At 41.2% G+C, this 19110-nt stretch overlaps 1 protein-coding gene across 1 annotated transcript in view; it reads left to right on the top strand.

The window, feature by feature from the left end:
• The first annotated feature begins 14556 nt into the window (after positions 1 to 14556).
• LOC108776631 (zinc finger protein castor homolog 1) overlaps positions 14557 to 19110 on the top strand; it is a 57875-nt gene continuing 53321 nt past the window's right edge. The window contains exons 1-3 of the mRNA XM_018543304.1: positions 14557 to 14626; positions 16037 to 16485; positions 16860 to 17154. Coding sequence (XP_018398806.1) covers positions 14596 to 14626; positions 16037 to 16485; positions 16860 to 17154 — 775 coding nt within the window. The 5' untranslated portion in view covers positions 14557 to 14595. The remainder of the gene's footprint in view (positions 14627 to 16036; positions 16486 to 16859; positions 17155 to 19110) is intronic.

The following is a 19110-nucleotide window of genomic DNA, read 5'->3' as shown; positions in this document are numbered from 1 at the left end:
TTCTTTTTAATTGCATATTTCTTTTTTATTATAATGTTTGTTTTTATCATAATATAATATTGGGGACCAAACGTATCAAACATTTGAACAAATATATTTAAGTAATTTTCCCATATTTAACGGAAATTAAATTAAAAAGCAGTTTTATTGAATAATGATATTTATTTTTGTAACAATTTTGACAATTTTTATTATAATTTTCCTTTGCAGTTTTTTCAAGAATAAATGCAATGAATTGAAAGCGCTTTATATTTATAGCCAAGCTCGTATTTTTATAACAATTTATGATAATTTATTAGTTTTACTTTGAATTTTATTACTGCCTTTTCCAAGAAAATGCAATAAATTGAAGACACTTTATGACCAGAAGGCTGTTATTTTTATGATTTAGGATTATTCTTGTGATTTTACACGATAGTATATCATTCCTTCTATCTTGCGTTCCTGTTTGTAATATTCTGATTCGATCGTTAATTCGCTATAGTTTGAAAATTACATGAAATGCGTTTGGGATTTCCGGTCACGCTTAATCGATACGAGCGAGCCGATTGTTCCACGGGAACGAGGAAGACGTTTCTCAACTGGACGATCGGTGTCAGTGGCCGGACGGAAGTACTTTCGCCTTGCAGCGAGACTCGGCGCCTCCTAAGACGGAGACATTTCGCCTTTACGCATTAGGATTCACTTCCCAGTGTGATTAATTGGGCCTCATTAACATCGTGTAGCTCGCCTCGCTACCTCGATGCGTGCGCTGCTGTCGCGACTTGGAAATAGATATACGCGTCTATAGGTTACATCGAAGCCGGCTGGTTATGTGCGATTTAACCTCGGGTACAATGTCCGCTCGAGACTCTTACTCTCCCTACTATCACTTGTGATTACAATAACGTTTCGACCTTAGAACCTATAAGAAAGTCCATTGATTGAGATGACTGCGATTGTAACATTAGCCGCGAATTATCCTCCAATTTTCCACCTATCGCAATTGCGATCTGCAGCAATTTGCGCCCATGAAGAAGCGAGCTGCTGCTGCTGCTGCTGCTGCTGACGGTCCGGCTGATAAATGCGATATTGACGAAAAAGACACACTTGTGACATTCATGAGAGCCTGGTACTTTTGTCGCCGACGATACCTCTTAATCCAGATCGAAAATATGTAAATAAATTCACTCGCGGCTTCGGTAGAGCCGGATGCCCGCACTCTGTATTCTCCGTCGAAAAAGTATTTTAATAGAAACGATTCATCATTCCCGAGGGCCCACGGACGAGAGCTTCTTTTTCTTTTCGATCATGGGCGAAGAGCAGCGCTCCGGACTTTTATGCTCGACTCTCTCCAAACTCGAGTCGATCGCTTTGGCGCGTCCACCTCGTCGTCCCTTTGTCGACCCCGGTTGGGATTCAATTTTACCGGATTTCGCGGAATTTCGGTCGAACGGTCGGTTTTGGTTTATCTCCTCGCCCGCGCCTCTGCCTGCTCGCGTTCGCTTTTTTTTTTTCTATATTTTTTTAGAGAGAGCCTGGGGAATTATGCGCCGCAGGATTCGCCAGCTTTCGCGGAATCCCGGTCCAGGTCGTGACACGGCGCGCGGACTTTTCGACCGATGATATAGCTTTTCGTTAGGTTTTTATGGAATTTATGGAGAGCGTCGCAAATTTCGATTAGTCCGGGCAGTAAATCGCGCAGCTACGAGACGTCACGCGGATAATCCGGATGAGGATTCTGAGCAACGTCTTCCAGATGGTACCGCGTGATAAAGACTGCCTGTAACACACATCCATCAACATTCTTTTTACCTTCATTTTAATTCCATTAATTTTTTTGCAGGTTACTTTTTTAAATCCTTATTCGAATATTGTTCGATTCTTATGACGTGAAGATTATCTGAGGATCTAGACATACAAAAAGTAGTATATTCCTTCACCTTTTCGATGCTGGTCTAAATTATATTACGTTTACGGTTATAAATTTACATTTTCTTAACGTCAGTAAAACGTTTATTATTATTTTCATTATTGGGGTATTTATTTGCGCATTTGAATATACGTATCCCTATTTCAAAAGTAACACAACTCAAAAAGTGTGATCAAAGTTTGAAGAGAAGAGATTGTTTTATTTTGAATTTGTTAATTTTATCTGTATTTTTAATGAATTACTCCGAATTTATTATAATTTCTGTTGGGTATCAAAATCATCACAACTCAAAGTGTTTTTTTTTTAAATTGTGAAACATAAATCATAATGACAAAAAAATAACATTCGATCGTATTTTTAAAATTAATAATTTTTCGTCAATTTAAAAATAGATATTTCCCTTTTCTGGAAAGCTTAATTTTTTTAGTCGTGTCGCTTTTGAAGTAGGGAAACGATAAATTTGAGGTCTCTCTCGATGTTTGCGTCGAGAATTCTCCGACGAATTTACGCGGTTGGTATACATTCGGATTTTACGGAATTTCGTCGGACCCATTCGCTTCATCCTTTTTTCTCCTTCGATCGTACGAGTCTCGACGATTATCCGGGGGGGGGGGGGGGGGGGAGGGATTCGCGGCGCTATCGGACCGCGCTCGTAAAGGAACTCGTTCTCTTCGTTCCCTCTTTTTTTTTCTTTATCTTCTTCTGTTTCTTCTTTTGTAACTCGATGCTCTCGGTGCGCGTACGGTCTCACGACTCCGGTTGAGTTCGACGTCTCATTATGTCAGAGCTAAGAAGATTTCGAGGGAATTCCATACCTCGTTCTCTCATTCCGCGTCCGCCTTCGCCGCACCTTCTCCGCTTTCTTTCCTTCCTATTTCTCTTCGTCTTTGCGGGAATCGCGAGTACACTGATTGAGATCACTGTCTGTATTAAATCGTCAAGAACGTTTAATAGCTGATCGCGGACGGGATGAAGCTGCTCGCGTGAAGCGAAATGGAAATTTTTAAATTCTGTTAAAACCTTAGCTTGTAATACTTATTTGTAATGATGATCATTATGTCTCAATCGAAAATTAAGAAATAAAAATTGCAAAGCGGAATATTACGTCTTATTAATAATTCATGACGTATATCAATCTCTCGACTATTAAATTTATTCCGTGCATGTTATTATTATGATGACGCTAAATAATGTCGACTAAAGGCGATACTTTCTTTTTTTTTTTTTTTTTTCTACAGCCGATGGAAAATGCGCGAGTTTTACGCGATGAATGGCGAGAGGGGAAGCGCGGTAGGAAATATAATAACTTTGATTGTGTCGCCTGTATACCGTGTGTACCGGTTTGATATTTCCAACCGGTTCCGAAGCGATAGGCGCGAATTTGCATCGGGCTGCGACACGTACGCTACTAGGTATGAAATAAGGAAGAAAAGAGGGAGGTGTACGCGAGCGAGCGGAGGAGAAGACATCAAACGAGTCTAACGGGATCGCGCGTAATCCAGAAAACTCCGGCCGGATTATCTCTCCCCGCCGACGACGACGCTGTCGTCACTCGCGGAGCGACCAGATTTTTCCATTATTCATCAGGCCGACCAAGAGTCGGCCGTCACGTCGCGATTGATTTCTTATTGATTTCTTGCGGCTCGCTATTAGGGATCAATCGAGCCCCCGTAACTGATCTTACACGCGAGTCGTCGATAAAATGTCCCTTGACAGGTACTTGCCGACACAATTGGGAATACGGCGGAACGTACCGCCGAAGAAAGGATTTCCCGTTCCTTCAATCAACTTAATCAATACTCACGGTCATAGTAGTTATCCTAATCTGTTCAATTTAGAAGCATCGTCTAATCAGAGTGGCCTTTATGTACAATAAATAAGCGGAATGGTACGTCCATACAAATTTTGCTTTAGTAAAACACGTGGAAAGAACAATTTTGTTAAAATATCTAAAAATCGAGACGGATCTGAAAATAATTTTGTTGGACTGAGATAATTATGTAGAACGCTTGAACATTGATGGCGATGCTTTAAAAAGTAACATTCTAGCAACCAGTTTAATCGTTCTAAATATTTTGATTATCTAAACTAGAAACTCTGTATAGCAGTCTGGCCACGCGAATGAATTTGTTAAAATCTTACGACAGAAAAGTATATCTAACTTATATCCACTGTCTGTTTTTATATGTGCTGTTTCACTTTTACTTATATGGCCTCATTCTGTAATTATATATGTAAATAAATATTTATTTATACACAGGAGGCGTATGTATATCTTTCTCTCTCAGACGATTTTGACAAAATCGCTCTTGGTTAGACTGCGTTACAGGATCTGTAATTCAAATAAAATTGTTTTTATCTATATTTGTATCTAGGCAAATTTTTCAAAACCGCGTTCCTTCCGTGCAATAATTTAGTTCTGTAACACCATCGACAAATACAAGAGGAATCGGATGTAAGTCTGAACTCCGTTAGACATGCACAGCGAGATTCAGGGGAATCGCGCATCGCGAGACGATCTAAAATATGGCCGGCTCGACACCCGAGACCCTCGAAGAAACGATCGTGTTGCGACTTAACGAAGAAAGCAAGCATTCAACCTCCGTTCAGAAGCGTTTCTTCAGTCGAGGAGACGTTGCGTTCGGTCCATAAAAAGCGGCCCGTGGAAGCGTCGATCGTTTCGCTTCCTAAGTGTAACGTTTGCGAGATGGCTCTAATTGGTGTTCGAGGTTGATGAGCGCGTATGCGAGACCGTGCAGAATTTTCAATACGTCTTTCTCCTCCTTCCCTTTCTTCCTCTTTCTCTCGTAAAAATTTGCCTCGCGCAGACGTTTCCTCGTTTTCACGACGCGTAAAAACAATTCCGAGAGCATCGCGTGATTTTGGAGCGGCGTGAGCCGCGAGTGTATCATTTAGCGGATATAAAAATTTGCAAAGTGTTTTTTCGTATGTTGACCATCCCGTTGAATTACTTTCGATTGTTAATACACGTACACGCTTCGTGTTAAACTAAACGCCTCTCTTATAAATATTTTCAGCATGAAAAATATCGATGCTGATATCTGTGGTCTCGTGTGGTAGAAAAATAAATCGTTTCCTCGCCGTTTTTCATCAAATTCGTGTTTTATTAAAATTCGCGAATAAGAGTATCGCGTATCCCTGTATAACGCCACTGCCCCCTCGTTGCTCGTTACCAGCAATATGGCCCCCTTTTTAGTGGAAGCCACCCCGAATTGCGATATCCTCCTTCTTCTGCATGGCGGACCCCACCTCTCCGCCAACCCTTATGTCTGTATTTGCATACGCGCATAATAGCGAGCGCAGCCTACCCTTTACTATTAATTTTATAAAATCGTTCAGGCCATTGCTGGTCGTGTCCCTCCTGCCTTATTTAAATAACGGATTTTCGAAATCTCGTTTTCGGAGCGATTGGAGAGGGGGGGGGGGGACGCGTCGCGTATTCGCGCACGTGCGTAGCCGAGAGATTCTGAATCGTACCGCTTTTTTTTTCTTTTTTCGTATAAATAAAGCTACATTGGCGCGCTTTGATAGAATTTTCTGTAATATAATCAACATCTACATTTTTACGCTTATGATGTAGAGGTAGATCGAAACAAGCATTTCGTGTTGCAAATTATCGCGGGGCGATATATTTTTTTTTTTTACATTAATTTTTCTCTCTATCCCGTTCTCTCTCTCTATACTTCCTTTCTCAGCTTCTGTCAGTCTGGGATAAAAATATGTACTTTTAAAGCGTGTTTTCCTTTTTTATTTACCGTTCACTTCTTTCTCTTCAAGCAGCTAAAAAGAATGATAATTTTTAAGTTATTACGCTCTTAAGGCTTTCACGGGTATTTTCTTCAATTATACCATGCCGTCTACTTCATCAGGGCGAGGGGTGCGCTGATACTGTATCAGTGCACCCCTTGCCCTGATGAAGTGGACAGCATGGTTTACGAAATATTGGCAATAATAATGAAGAAAGACACGGCGATAACCTTCGGCGTAGACCTTCTGGTATTTTCGAGTTATGTCGATATTGTAGCAAATGAGTGACGTATCATTCAAGCATGCTATTAGTCGTGTTTCGCGTATGAGTCAATATCCATCGATTAATTATTCAGCACTCACTCGTTAATTAGCCTTAAAACCTCTTCGGTAGCATTCCAGTTGTAAGTTCGTGATGATTAAGCCGGCGAGACGGCTCCGACGTTCCCGCATCTAACGAAAGAAGATTCGCCATTAATGCTTGGACATGCAGCTTCAGTAGTGAGAGAAGCCCATTAGCAAATTCAATTTCATCGACATTCTGTGTGCTGCGCTTTGTTAAGATTTAAATTAAGATTCGAATTTTTCTATTCTCTAATAAAATTATCAAAAGGATTCGCAATGGATCGTCAACGATCCCTTATAGAGAGAGAAAGAGAGAAATTTAATGTTGAAAAGTACGTTTATATACGTAGTATATAAAGTTACACAAAATTATATTAGACGCATCCAAGATCCAGCTTGACCGTAAATAGCTTTTTCTTATCGGTATTTAGTTTGAAACTCTCACGGTTCAAATAAGATATTTATTGAATATTTCGAAAAGTAAAATTATTTTTGGTTACATTAACAACACATTTGAAATTATTTCATTCAACGTTTAATAGCTATTTTGTGGATACGATCATATATCTATTTTATTTATTAAAGATAATACTTACTAGTTCATATATAAAATATTTAAAGAAATTAAAAAATTTTAATAAAATCGTGTGAGTTAAAAAGGATCTTGATTTATCAAATATTTCTTTGCAATTGCGTCGTTTTTGCGAATTTTGAAGGAAGTGATAAAAAGAGAAGCGAGAGAGAAAGAAAAGAATGAAACGAGGGAAACCGGCGTAAAATCGCACGTTTGAGCTTGCTCGCGCCTATTAAGATGTTTTAGCGCAACCGACCTCTCCTTTAAAGGTCCAAAAGTCTCCCGGCCATCGCCGCGCCGCGCCGGTTCTACTTAGAGCCGATGGCGGCTTAACTACCGTAACCGTATCCAGGTCTAAATAGTCGGAGTTACGCTAAGTAGCCCTAACCAGATTAGTGAGTCGTTGCGTGCTCTATTTTTAACAGCGCGCGCGCAAAGCACACACAGACACGACCCGAGGCGTGTTTTACACGACGGGCGGGAGAGCCGGGCGGAACGAGGTGCCGATGAACGGAAAAACGAAGACAGTCTCGAGAGAGACAACGTCGCGCTTTATCTTAATCCTCGTAAATGGAGCGTACCCTCTCGCGATCCTCCTCTCGCCCGGTTCTTCGCGCTCGACTCTCCGCTCGACCGTTGTAATTTCGCCACTCGATATCGCGCTCTCGGTTCTTCTCTCACTTCTGAGAAGGAATTCTGGGAGGCACACGCAGAAAACGGAACGATCTATTATACGCGTTTGATTCTAAAGACGATCTTTGCGAGGTGGTGGTCTCTTTGTGGCGTGGCGCAATATCCTCGTGTAGGCCAAACATCGTTGGCGAAACGCGAGACGCCCGCGCGTCTTCGTCGCCTCTCCAACGTCGATTCTTTCGACGCGGCGCGAAGTCCAAATATTAGAAGCAAACATCCTTCCGTCCGGCGACGAGGGCCGAATTTATTTACATGATGCTCGACCATTAAACGTCATCCACTTGTCTCGCGGCCGTGCTGGACGGACTGGCTCTTCGCGAGAACGAAGGGCGCGAGGCGGCGCGGCGCGCGCGGCGGGGGCAGGAATTTTATTTCCGCTCGCATTAATTTCAACGACGCAGAAGACGCGGCCGCCATAAGGCGCGGCTTGAAATTACGAATATTATGACTTCAACCAGTTCTCAGAATTCTATGTTTTTCATTCTTTAATCTCGGTCCTCTCGTGTTTCACACCATATCTTATGAACACACTCGCCCTCTCTCTAACCCGTTCTCTCTATACTTCCTTTCTCGGCTTCTCAGTCCGCGAGCAAGGTAGAGTGCCACACACGTGCGAAAGAGTGCAGAAGCAGTTCTACAGTAATCCTTACACAACGGAAAAGTATTTAAAAAAATATAAGCTGCGCGCGCGAGAAGCCCATGCTTTATCTCAGTCACTGAATCTCTCGAGAGTCCGCGGTATGTTGACTTTGCCTGTAATGGAAGACCTACGAATAATTACAAAATTATTGATCATCCAAATAAAATTCTAGATTTTTTTTAGCAGATTTTCACAAAATTATGATTGTTTAGTCTGCTTATGTGATTATATTATCATGTGCCGATCCGAGTGTCCAGTGACATCAATGCGATAACACCTGGATCTCTATGGCTCGATATTTGGAAACGATCGTTTTGACGTAAGTCGCACTGGCACATCGTTCGGCGGCGACTTGGTTTCCGGTCGTTCGTCTCACCATGAGATAGACGATTAATATACATTTTAAGCCGTCAGTGGCGAATTTGAATAATCTCCTGGTATTCCGCAGCAGGCACTCCAGAAGTCGCGAGGGCCCCTCCAGCCCGCCGGAGCCTGGCAACGTTACGTTCGAGTGTTTGACGAACGAACGCGTTACGTCGCCGACTTTTTTGTTTCCTCCTTCTGGCATCGGCATCAGCATCAGCGTCGAGTTATGTCGAGTGGTAGCCCGCTCTCACGGGTCCGAGTCGCTCTCTCGTACAATTTTATCCCGTCCCGACCCGTCCCGGCGTCATCTCGTTCCATTCGATGCGTCTCCTTCATACAGATTTATAGATACGTGACTGATCGACCTTCCAAATACATCTATATGAAATTAATTCCTAGAATTAAATCGAAATTACTTGAAATACAAGCATATTACAATTTTTTTATTAAATAAGTAAGGAGGCATCAAATGTCGTCGAGGCTAAATTTTCAATGATAAACTTTATATGTGTGGTAAATTTTTTAAATACATTTTACACATTTCTTCAAAATTACGCGCCAAATACAGTCAATCTTACAGAAAATATAGTCCTAATAACGTCTTAATAACGATTCTCTAATAAATTTGGTTTTATTAAAACTTATTAAGACCATATTAAAACATATTAATTCAACTTATTTAAAACTTGTTAAGATTTAATTAAATTATATAACATTGAAAATGGCCCGATCGGCGTCGAAACGTTTGTTTTACTTATGTTTTATTATTTATCTTTAATTTAATATATTGTCTTTGTTTCTTTGTAAATGTATTGTTTTTATTTGGCTCTCGTTGCCCGTTATTCTAATTTAATTTTTATATATTATTGTCGAGCCTTCTCTCAATATTATTAATTTAATTAAATTATATAAATTAGACTCTAATAAGATTTAATAAGGACTTATTAAACTTAAATAAGTTGTTAATATAAACTATATTAAAAATATATACATGTTCGCATTTATTTATTTATACTTGAATTATTTTAATTACGTTTGTAAATATGGGACAGATGTGTACAATTGAGAAGAAAAGCAAAGTGTCTACAAAACACGTTACAGAAGTGTAATGACTATAGGTGTCTCTTAATTATCATGAGATGCCGACATTCCATAGTTTCTTTTTCCTCGATTCGATCGCCGGTTTAAATTCACGAGTGTATCACCGATGCGTGACGCGTTCTCATTAGCAAGCGGTTTGCAAGCATTTTTTATAATTATGTGAAACGCTTCTCAATATGCATGATGGCAGTCGCCGAGAGTTCACAGGGCAATTTGTCGAACGTTGTTTTGCAAAGTAATTCAACAGGCATTTAATATAAGTAAGCTCCCCCTCGCCACGTATTCTCCTAACACTTTTTACTCCAATTTGCTTACCGGCGATCGCGCTCATCACGCTAAAGGAAAGAAGACAGAATAGAATTCGAAGATTTCCCGGAATGGTCGCGTCACCGCCTTCGGTCTCTTTCGGTGGACTTTTGTTAACTTCAGATCTGGCATCTCGAGTATTTAGGCCAACGTTCGGGAATTTTAAAAATTTGTCGTCGATACCGACCTTTCCGTTGTGCGTGAGGTCGAGCGATGACACTAACGATACAACAATGGAATCGGGAGGACAAAGAATCTTTCAAAGACAGGATGAAATTTTTACTTGCAAATTTTAATCTCAAATGAAATCTACCGATAAGGCTCTTCATGGCTCGTAAGACGGATTTCTCGTTCGAGATCATCAAGAAGGATTAGCAGATACGAGCTCTGCCCAATTTATCCTTAGTACAAATGATTTTCTGTGTATTAAAAAAAAAGGAAAGATTACGGTATACAAAATTTCAAAACAGTGAGATGTAAATAATAGATAAGTAAATCGATTTGCTGCTGCTATTGTCTTAACTTTTTATTGTAAATGGCTGATTTGCTTACTGCTTACGTCTTAAGTTTTTCGTGTGCCATAACCTCTTAAAGACGTTATTTAATTAGATGCTTCTAATTAGATGTATCAGAAGATACATGAGCGTGAATTGTCTCCTGTCAATTTCAGGAAAAAACAATGAAATTATGAAAATTATTTCCGCGATGAAAAGTTAAATATTGTTCAACTCAATTGTGTAACTCACGTGTTATTCACAAGAAAGTTCATTGGCGATTATCTCAAAGGGTGACTTTAATATATAAACATTTTAATAAATATTTTAGCACTAAGATCCAGTTGAGACCGTTAAAGCTTTCCATTGTACTCAGTTTTGTTATTCACATTTGCGGTCTTAAAACACCGTGGCTGGCTCACAGTAGGTTTTTATTTTAAGACCGTCTTAAGTTAATATCTTAAAATGCTAATGCTTTCTGGCGTCGTGACTTTTTAAGAGACCATACTTAAGATAGTGTTAAAATAAGAACCGACTGTGAATACCAGTCTTTGTTTATTTTAAGTTTCGTGTGAAAATAAATTTTTGCCTGTACACCCCACCCTCTGATTGAAACTGAAACCCCAGGAGGGTACGTTCACGTTCTAATATTTCAAAGAAACGACTCGCTCTCAGGACACGAATGACCTAATCGCATTGATGTACCAAGCCACTGAGGGTTAATTCGCAGCTCGCAATGCGGAAAGATCGTCAGATCCCCGACAAATGTGTGCGGGGACAACAGGCCGTGCGGAGATAAAAGTTTTCTTTCGTTCACGGTTGATCGCGAGCACCGCCGATTCGATGATTTCGGTGCACGTGTGAGTATGTGTGTGTGCGTGCGTGCGTGCGTGCGTGCGTGCAGCTTGCACGTACAGAGAGGGTGATAATGTATTCAAGGTCCGCCCCGTGTGCCGCATGGTGGGGTGAAACGGGGCGGCCCGCGCGCTATAGGTACTGTAACAGATGTTAATTATCCCTTCTGTATAGCCGGCGAAAAAAGGAGCTCGAGCTCGCGCGCTCCTTCCTTGCGGGCACTCGGACATATCGTCTGATCGTACACGCTGAGCATCCCCGCTCGTCGCGAGGCCGCCAGCGCGTATATTCTCGCGGCTACGCCTAACGCGCTCGCGCCAATCGGAGGGCGCGCTCGACTTCGACCGACCCTACTTGCGATTATTCGCACAGATCTTTCTGCTTAAATCTGCAGATCCGTCGATGGGCCGATGTGCCGAGGCGCAAGGTGGAAGTAACAATGGGATATACGTGTTGCGACGGAATTCTCTTGTATTCTCTCTGCTAATTCGCACGTGTCTGCTTTTGTTCTATCGACGTCGAAACTGAAATAACGATTGGAATGAGATAGGAATGAAATGGAGGGCTGCGTTTAGGAGGGAAAAAAAAAACCAGCTACCTTGTAACTGTTGTAAGATACTTTTTAATACGATTGGTCCTTGACCTTAGCTTTTCACTGGATTCAAATGTGTAGACTAATCGTATTAAAGCAATGCTATCTAAGATATGTAATTCTGCAGGCATTGACTTGTAAATGTTCACATCTATTGTTTTCTCTTTCTACCTTCATTGGAAAAAAAGAAACCGGTATGCATACGTTCGACGTACGTCAAACGAACAACTATATACAAGTCGCAGACAGCGCTGCAAAAAATCTGCAACACTTGCAAAGCTGTCTCTTGTCCTGAACACAGCTATTGTTATGTCATTTTCTAATTTCTTATTATTTAGAAATTTTGAGTGTTCTCCAATAAGAGACACAGTGAATCATTTTACTTTTGTTTAACATTGGCAAGCAACAAGGATGTAATAATTTATTGTTGCACACTGTATTTTATGTGTCTCCTGTTGAAAAGCAGGAGACCCTTTACTAACTTTCCAAAGTTGAGCACCAAAATCTGTAACACATTTACAGACACTGGGCCTGTAACACTCATTTAATTTATACTAGTTACAAGATTATTTTCAAAGAACCAAGATGATATATAAAAAACAATGAATACTACATATATAATATTTTAATAAGAATAATCAAAATTTATAAAGAGAATTGAACTGTTTGATATTTTTTACAAACAGATAATTCATAATTGAATGGGTCTACAATAGGCTCCTCGTTAACTTCGCACAGAGGATTAGAAAATTATACATATTCGTGCAATGATTGTAATTTGTTAAGATTGAACTTTTATATAAGACGAGAACAATGAATAACAACGAATCTTACTTAAGGCAAAGCTGTTAGATTTAAAAAATAGAAGATTTCCGTCTTCCGTAGGTTAAAGTTGAAAATTCAGTTTTGCAAATACGGATACGTAACGTCTTTCGATTTTCTCATTGACATCGCAGACAAGCGTCAGTTGACACACGGTAGCAAGCTCGGGGTAGCGGGCTGATCTTTCGAGGACCGGTTGGTTACCGGTCTGAATAGCGGTCTGTCGTACGAGCAACGTGCAACACAATTTGCGTCTTGATCGAGGAGGCAATAGAAAGCTCTCGTACATCAACCATGATCAGCACGACAGGTTGGAATTACGGCGCGTGTCGCCGATCCGCGCATCGATTCGACAGCTCTGGGATGGTTTCTCTATTTAAAGGTTAATTATTTACGACTCGGCTCATTAGCTCGTCGTGATCGGCAATTACCATTCGAAGGCTGCAACTTCGCGACGTGTCTTATCGCATGATCGCCAAGTTAAAATTTCGTTATCTACCTATACTTGTACCATGCATTTTAATGATTCGTGTGTAACCTTCGACTATAGCAACGCGCGTCATTTAGATGGAAGCTAAAATTTTAAATAAGTTGTATAATCTGTACAATTAGTACCATAAGAGCTATGAGGGTCTAAAGTGTAGGTATAAAAACTTTGAATCTTCCTATCGAGGGAATTATTTTGCTAAAGTATCTAAAAATTTAGATAATTTCGTTGGAGCATCAAAATAATAATGTAGGAAACTCAAACATAATAAGCAATAATACCACGAAAAGTGTCAACTTTCTATAGCAACCAGTTTGAACATCCTACATAAAAATTTATATTGTCAGATCTAGCCAAATTTTGACATACTCTTCAGCAAAATCGTTTTTTCCATCGTTATAAACAGAGGTTCACTTGCATTCTGTATACTTCAAACACAGGACGCTTTCGAGTTTAGATGTAATTTTCATAGCTACAGTTGAGGATGAAATAAGAAATTTCGTCATTGGAACAGTCACGCTTCCCACATGAGCCATGTGATTAAACGCGATATTAATAAAAGACGCACTCTGCGCCGCGGTAAACGCGACTCTGTTCGTCTACTCGTCTCACGGCGGGTCTCCTGAAGGATGCAGTGCGACATCGCGCGCCGGGGTCAAATCCCCGCACGCCAAAAAAGGCAAACGGCCATACGCGGTGCAACGTAGACGATCGCGCAATGAACGGCAGCGGCGGGCACGCCGCGCCGGCAGAAGCGAGTAAGAAGTCATTTTCCAACGGATTGAAATTCCATTCCGCCGTTTCTCATTGCGGGAGAACCAAACCCGAGAGCCGTAAGGCCATGAAATGACAGTTAGTGCGAGTATAACCCCTCCGAGATAAACCCTTTCGATTGGTCGGACGTTAATGTGCTTATCACGCCGCCTGCACGTCCTTTTATTGTTTCTTTCTCATTTCTCATTTTTCTTTCTTTCGCTTCGTCGGCCGTCTTCCCTCCTTCGCGCCTTCTCCTCTGTCACACTTGCTCACCCGTTCTTTCTCCCTTCGTCTCTCTCTCTCTCTCTCCTTCGGCGTACCGTTGCCGCCGTGCGACACGACAGCGTGTAATGGGCTTAAAGGTCTGCATTCCAATAACCGAGAAACGAATTGTCGTGCACTCGCGCGTTATCGCGCCAGCCCGGTCGGTCGCCCAAGACTAGCAGCGCGAGCCGAGACCAGCGCTCGTATATCACCGTAGCTTTTGTTACGGCGACGTGCCTTTGTTTTCGCCTCGTTTTCGCGATTCCTTTACATTGCTCCCTCCTTGAGTCTAGTACAGCCTCGAAAACATCGTCGGCGAGTGTATTGTCGAGGCTCGGAACAAGTCTTGGTCTTCATTCGCACTAAATTGATCACGCATTTCGCGGCCGGGAATTACTTCGCAATGAATCGAAGTCGATTCTCATAGCGCTCATTCCCTTTTGTCCGCAGGTATAATATCTGTACGCGATCTGTGCGTATCAAAAGGCGGTGCCACTCCTCGGTAATTCTCAGAGCAGTTCACGCGAGAAGCAGGATCCGCGCGTTAAGTTCGAACCGAATGTTATTTTGCATTTTGTTTTAGGATACAGTGAGAAGCCGGCTGGTTTGCGAGGTTCGAGATGTCCGCCGTAACCAGCCCATATTGCCCTGGTAAGATACTAAGACATTCTCGGCCAATTAAATGCTAGATTCGTTCCACGCGAAATATATGAGTAGCCCATTGGCAAAAGTTGTTGTCTCCATTTAACACTTTTTTGGCGAGTGCGAAAAACTTGTATAGTTTTTCTCATTCAAACTGTGTCAACACAAAATAATTTTTTTAATTGAGAAAAATTTATTATTTTAGTTAACAAAACGTGTATAAAATGACATGAAATATACAATGTCTATTTAACAAAATAGAACGTACTTGACTGATTTGGAGGAAGGATTTAATTAATTTTGAAACGAAATGTTTACCATTTTTATCAAATCTAACTCATAATTGTAATTGCACTTGCAATTGTAAGAATACATAAATTTGGGGATTTACCTTCTTTTGTAATTAAATTCACACTTTTTCCTTGATTTTATAGGGTTTATAATCGTTTCAGCATTTTTGAAAACATTCACGTAGTAACCAAAAAGATAAGCAATTCAGATACAACATCTCATGTTTTTATAATAATTCTTGAATGGAACTGCTTTCGTATATCGGCTACTCGTATAATAAATTCGATCTTTAAAAGTCATCAAAGCATGAAGATTTTAAGCAACAATTGCACGAATGTATTTTTTTTATATAGATATTCGTTCTACACGAAATATTGTACTATAATAGTAATCAATTTATCTTTTTATCATTAGGTACTTAAAAATCACCAAAGAGATCATTAAAATTTCATGCTTTAGTAACAATAGTCTAGACAACAATCGCGAATATATCTTCCTCATTTGGAATGTTGAGCTCAGGAGAGAATCCGTTACTACGTTATTATCGGCATATATAACCGACGATTTTCTGCATTTGCACTAAGAAATAGTTCTACGTGAATCATTGAGCGATCATTTGCGTCTAACAAGTGAAAGCAACTTAAATGCCGGCGTTGCAAGTATATGAATCGCGGTATTAATTTTATGGAACTATCGTTTATACGTCGCACCATCTACGTTCCGAGAAGAATCGTGCGCTTAGCGTCCGAGTTCGCGGGATTGTAATTGACGCTAAAAGTTGATATCTATTAACTGCGATATGAGAAACGAGGCGAGAAACGCGCTACGCGGCATCGCCTTGAAACGCCGAGGCATTCGTTATACGAAATTAGTGACTATTGTCGCCTCTACCTTCGTAATGTAAGTACCGAGATACATTGCTCATCCAGATTGTCTTTATTCGCACCCGACATACCGGAGTTTATTTGAGAGACTGACGGATGTAAAAATGAGGCGAAAAACAGCTTGAGATCGGACTCGCTCGGTTCTTGCGCACATGCCATTAGCGTCGGTTGAGAAATGGAACGATAGGATTATAGCGGCTTATCCAAACAAGACAGCGATCGAGTGAATTTCATCTTTCATCAGCGGAGATGCTTTCCGACTCGGTCTACAACTACGCGACGACCCGACGGGGCGCCGCCGATCAGGACAGCGACTCCCAGTACGAGGCCCAGGCCCAGTTGCAGATCACCAGCAGCATCCAGAGCAAACCACGGAACAAGCGAAAGAACTTCAAGCCCATAAGCAGCCGGATGGCTGAGATATCCGACGAATCTGAGAGAGACGACGATGAACCGGAGGTCGTGGAGGAGAATTCCAGCGAGATTCTTGAGTACGAGAGGAAAACGATGCTGTTACCGGCCGACGAGAGATCGAAACAGAGACTAAACAACAACGAGGCCAGTCCGATGGACCTCTCGGTCACCACGAAACCGCCGTCCTCCGAGGCCGACGACGATAGCGCGGACTCTCTCAGGCACAAGTTCATCCTCGAGCAGCTGAGGTCGCAGAAGTTTTACTCCCCCGGTACAGAGGTAAGCTGCGATCAACTGATCCTTGCTTTCTGATTTCATTTATTTAAGCATATTATTTCGCTGTACAATATCAGCTAAAAAGTATCAACCAAAAAATCGGACAAATAAACCAATATTGGTCAGAAAATTTTTGTCTGAATAGGTACCTACTTCTTGAAATCAACTGCAAAAGAAACAAAATAATACTCTCAGTAGAGTTTTATCAGTATATTTACAAAAATTTGATTTAATTCGTAATGCTACTTTCTAATCCAATTCGCAAAGAAGTATTATACAAAACACGATTTTGCACAAATATCAGAATAACAACAATTTATGAAAACATGGTACATGCACGTTCTTAACACAAGACGTTTGTTCTCGAATGTATCCAGGCGAGAAGCCCAAACTCCGATTCATCGGATAGAAGTGGGAGCGGCGTCTTGGACGCGGAATCGTCTCGCTTGGACGATCAGGACATCCAATTCGAAGATGAGCGTGCCAACGATGTCGACGGCGAAGTCGAGATCGAAGAGCGGAAGCCCTTCGAGGGCATGAAGGAATACGCAGAGTCAACGATGCAAGAACTTTTGGCAATCTATGGGCTGGCGGGAGGCGAACTGGCGAAATCGGTCAGCAGGCAACTGCCGCCCACGTTCCTCAACCCGAACGTTGGCCAGCTTGCTCAAGGTAAGTGACCTCCAAAAAAATTTAGCGATTTACGTTCGATCGAATAAAGCGGTCCATAAAATCTCAATGCAGAGAGTATAACGTAGTAATTTTTTTTAATGTTTTGCGAGAATTCTTTCCATCATACTATCACTTTGATTAAAATTAGTATTACGATTCTGGATGTCCATTAAAATCATTATTAAATAACATTATTAAAGTCACCCACATTGTGGCGATTTTATCTGACGAACTTGTTAGTGGATCAGAATGTATGAATTGGCAAATTCGAGATTGATGTAGGATTGATCAGTTGGCCGCAACTGGTTGACATTCGCGATCGAGTTTGACCGGGTATTCATTCTGTGCCTTATTTACCAGCAGAGTTATCGATCGACGAAATTCCAAAACGCTGTCGTCGCATTTTTATTATCAAACTGTTGCTTCATTGAGGCGTGAAGAGTATAAATTAGCTGTATCCGTGAATATTTATGATTATAATTATAATATCGGATATGATTACTTGAAAGGTGAGGCATCAGTTACAGAGTTCTATATATTCATAAGAGTAACGTGTTGCTTTTACCTAAAGTATGCCGACAATTAATTTCCTGTTGGTTGTTTTTCTATTAGCTAATTTCGATTTCCATTTTCCATCGATTGGTCTATTGTCTAAAAAGGGTTTAGTAACTCTTTAATATGATATAGTTGTTAGGTCAAACATGGCGGTCAAACACATAGCGTTTGTGCTACTCTTATAAATATAGAGCTCTAATCGACAACACTGCTGATAGACCGAATTACGTTGAATTTACTCCGAGGAAGAAAAACGAAGTAGATTGATATTTGCGTCAAACACGTGGGCGTGTATTCTTCCGGCGATTTGTCGGGAATCCGATGATCGCGCCGCGCTGGTAGCCGCGATCATCGTTCGATACAACGTGAATTAGAAGCCTTTGCCGAGCAGTGGCGGTTACGTCAGCCGGCATCGCGATAAACGAATGCACTTCTCGCGATATGTGTGCTCGCACGAGGATGGGGGAGCTCGTATGGAGAGCCGGCGGCTTTCGGCTGGGACTGTACGTGCACCAGAACAGAATGTGGCACTTACATATTGCCGGTGCATCGCATATGTGCGCACGTGAATATGTGATGGCTCTCGCAAGATGGCCGACTTATAACTCATAAAGTCGGTCGGTCCCGACTGTGCGCTAAGCGTCGACCGCCGACCCGCGATCGATGGATGCCTTCGAGATCAGCCAGCGTCATCGTTTCCCGTTGCGCGCGGCGACCAGCGTGGGTTGACGCTCTCGAGAATTCCCTACGGTCCAGAATTCTCAAGTCCGCTTTAACTCTCTCTCTCTCTCTCTGTCCCTCTTACACACATACAGCACCTTAGACGCGAATTATTTGCTTGACGAAAATAGTTTTCGATATGCGTATCTCGAAACTTTGATTGTAATATGAACGAAGGATGGAATGCTGACATACAGAATGCTGATAGAATCACAAATTAATTTATTCATTTCGATCCAGTGATTTTGACGATAGTTGTAACAGTGTACGAATATATTCTTATTAAGATTCTTAATGAATAATCCAATGCTGTATAGACATTTCCAGAGAAGTGAAATGATATGTGTAAATAATGTAAAATTTGTTACAATCTTATGTTTACGAACAAAGGCCGAGGTGAAAAGTTTCCACTCGTTTCTCACCGTCGCGTCTTCCAACTGGTCGCCACCTACGTGCAGGTGACGAGGAACAAAAGCCGGGATATTTTACGGTACTACGTATATCGTTGCGATTGATACAAAAAAAAATATTCGCGTAATTTATCATGTAAAAGATATTAAAGTATCATCTTAGCAGTGACGCATTAGACAACGACAAAAAAGGGAAGGACGACACTTCTTAGAAGAATCTCATTCGAATCTCGCCTTGACGGTCTGACAAACAAATATGTTGCGTATTTGC

Source organism: Cyphomyrmex costatus, unplaced genomic scaffold (genome assembly GCF_001594065.2).
Source record: "Cyphomyrmex costatus isolate MS0001 unplaced genomic scaffold, Ccosl1.0 scaffold367, whole genome shotgun sequence".
NCBI lineage: Eukaryota > Metazoa > Arthropoda > Insecta > Hymenoptera > Formicidae > Cyphomyrmex > Cyphomyrmex costatus.
This window is presented reverse-complemented; position numbering and strand designations above follow the sequence as displayed.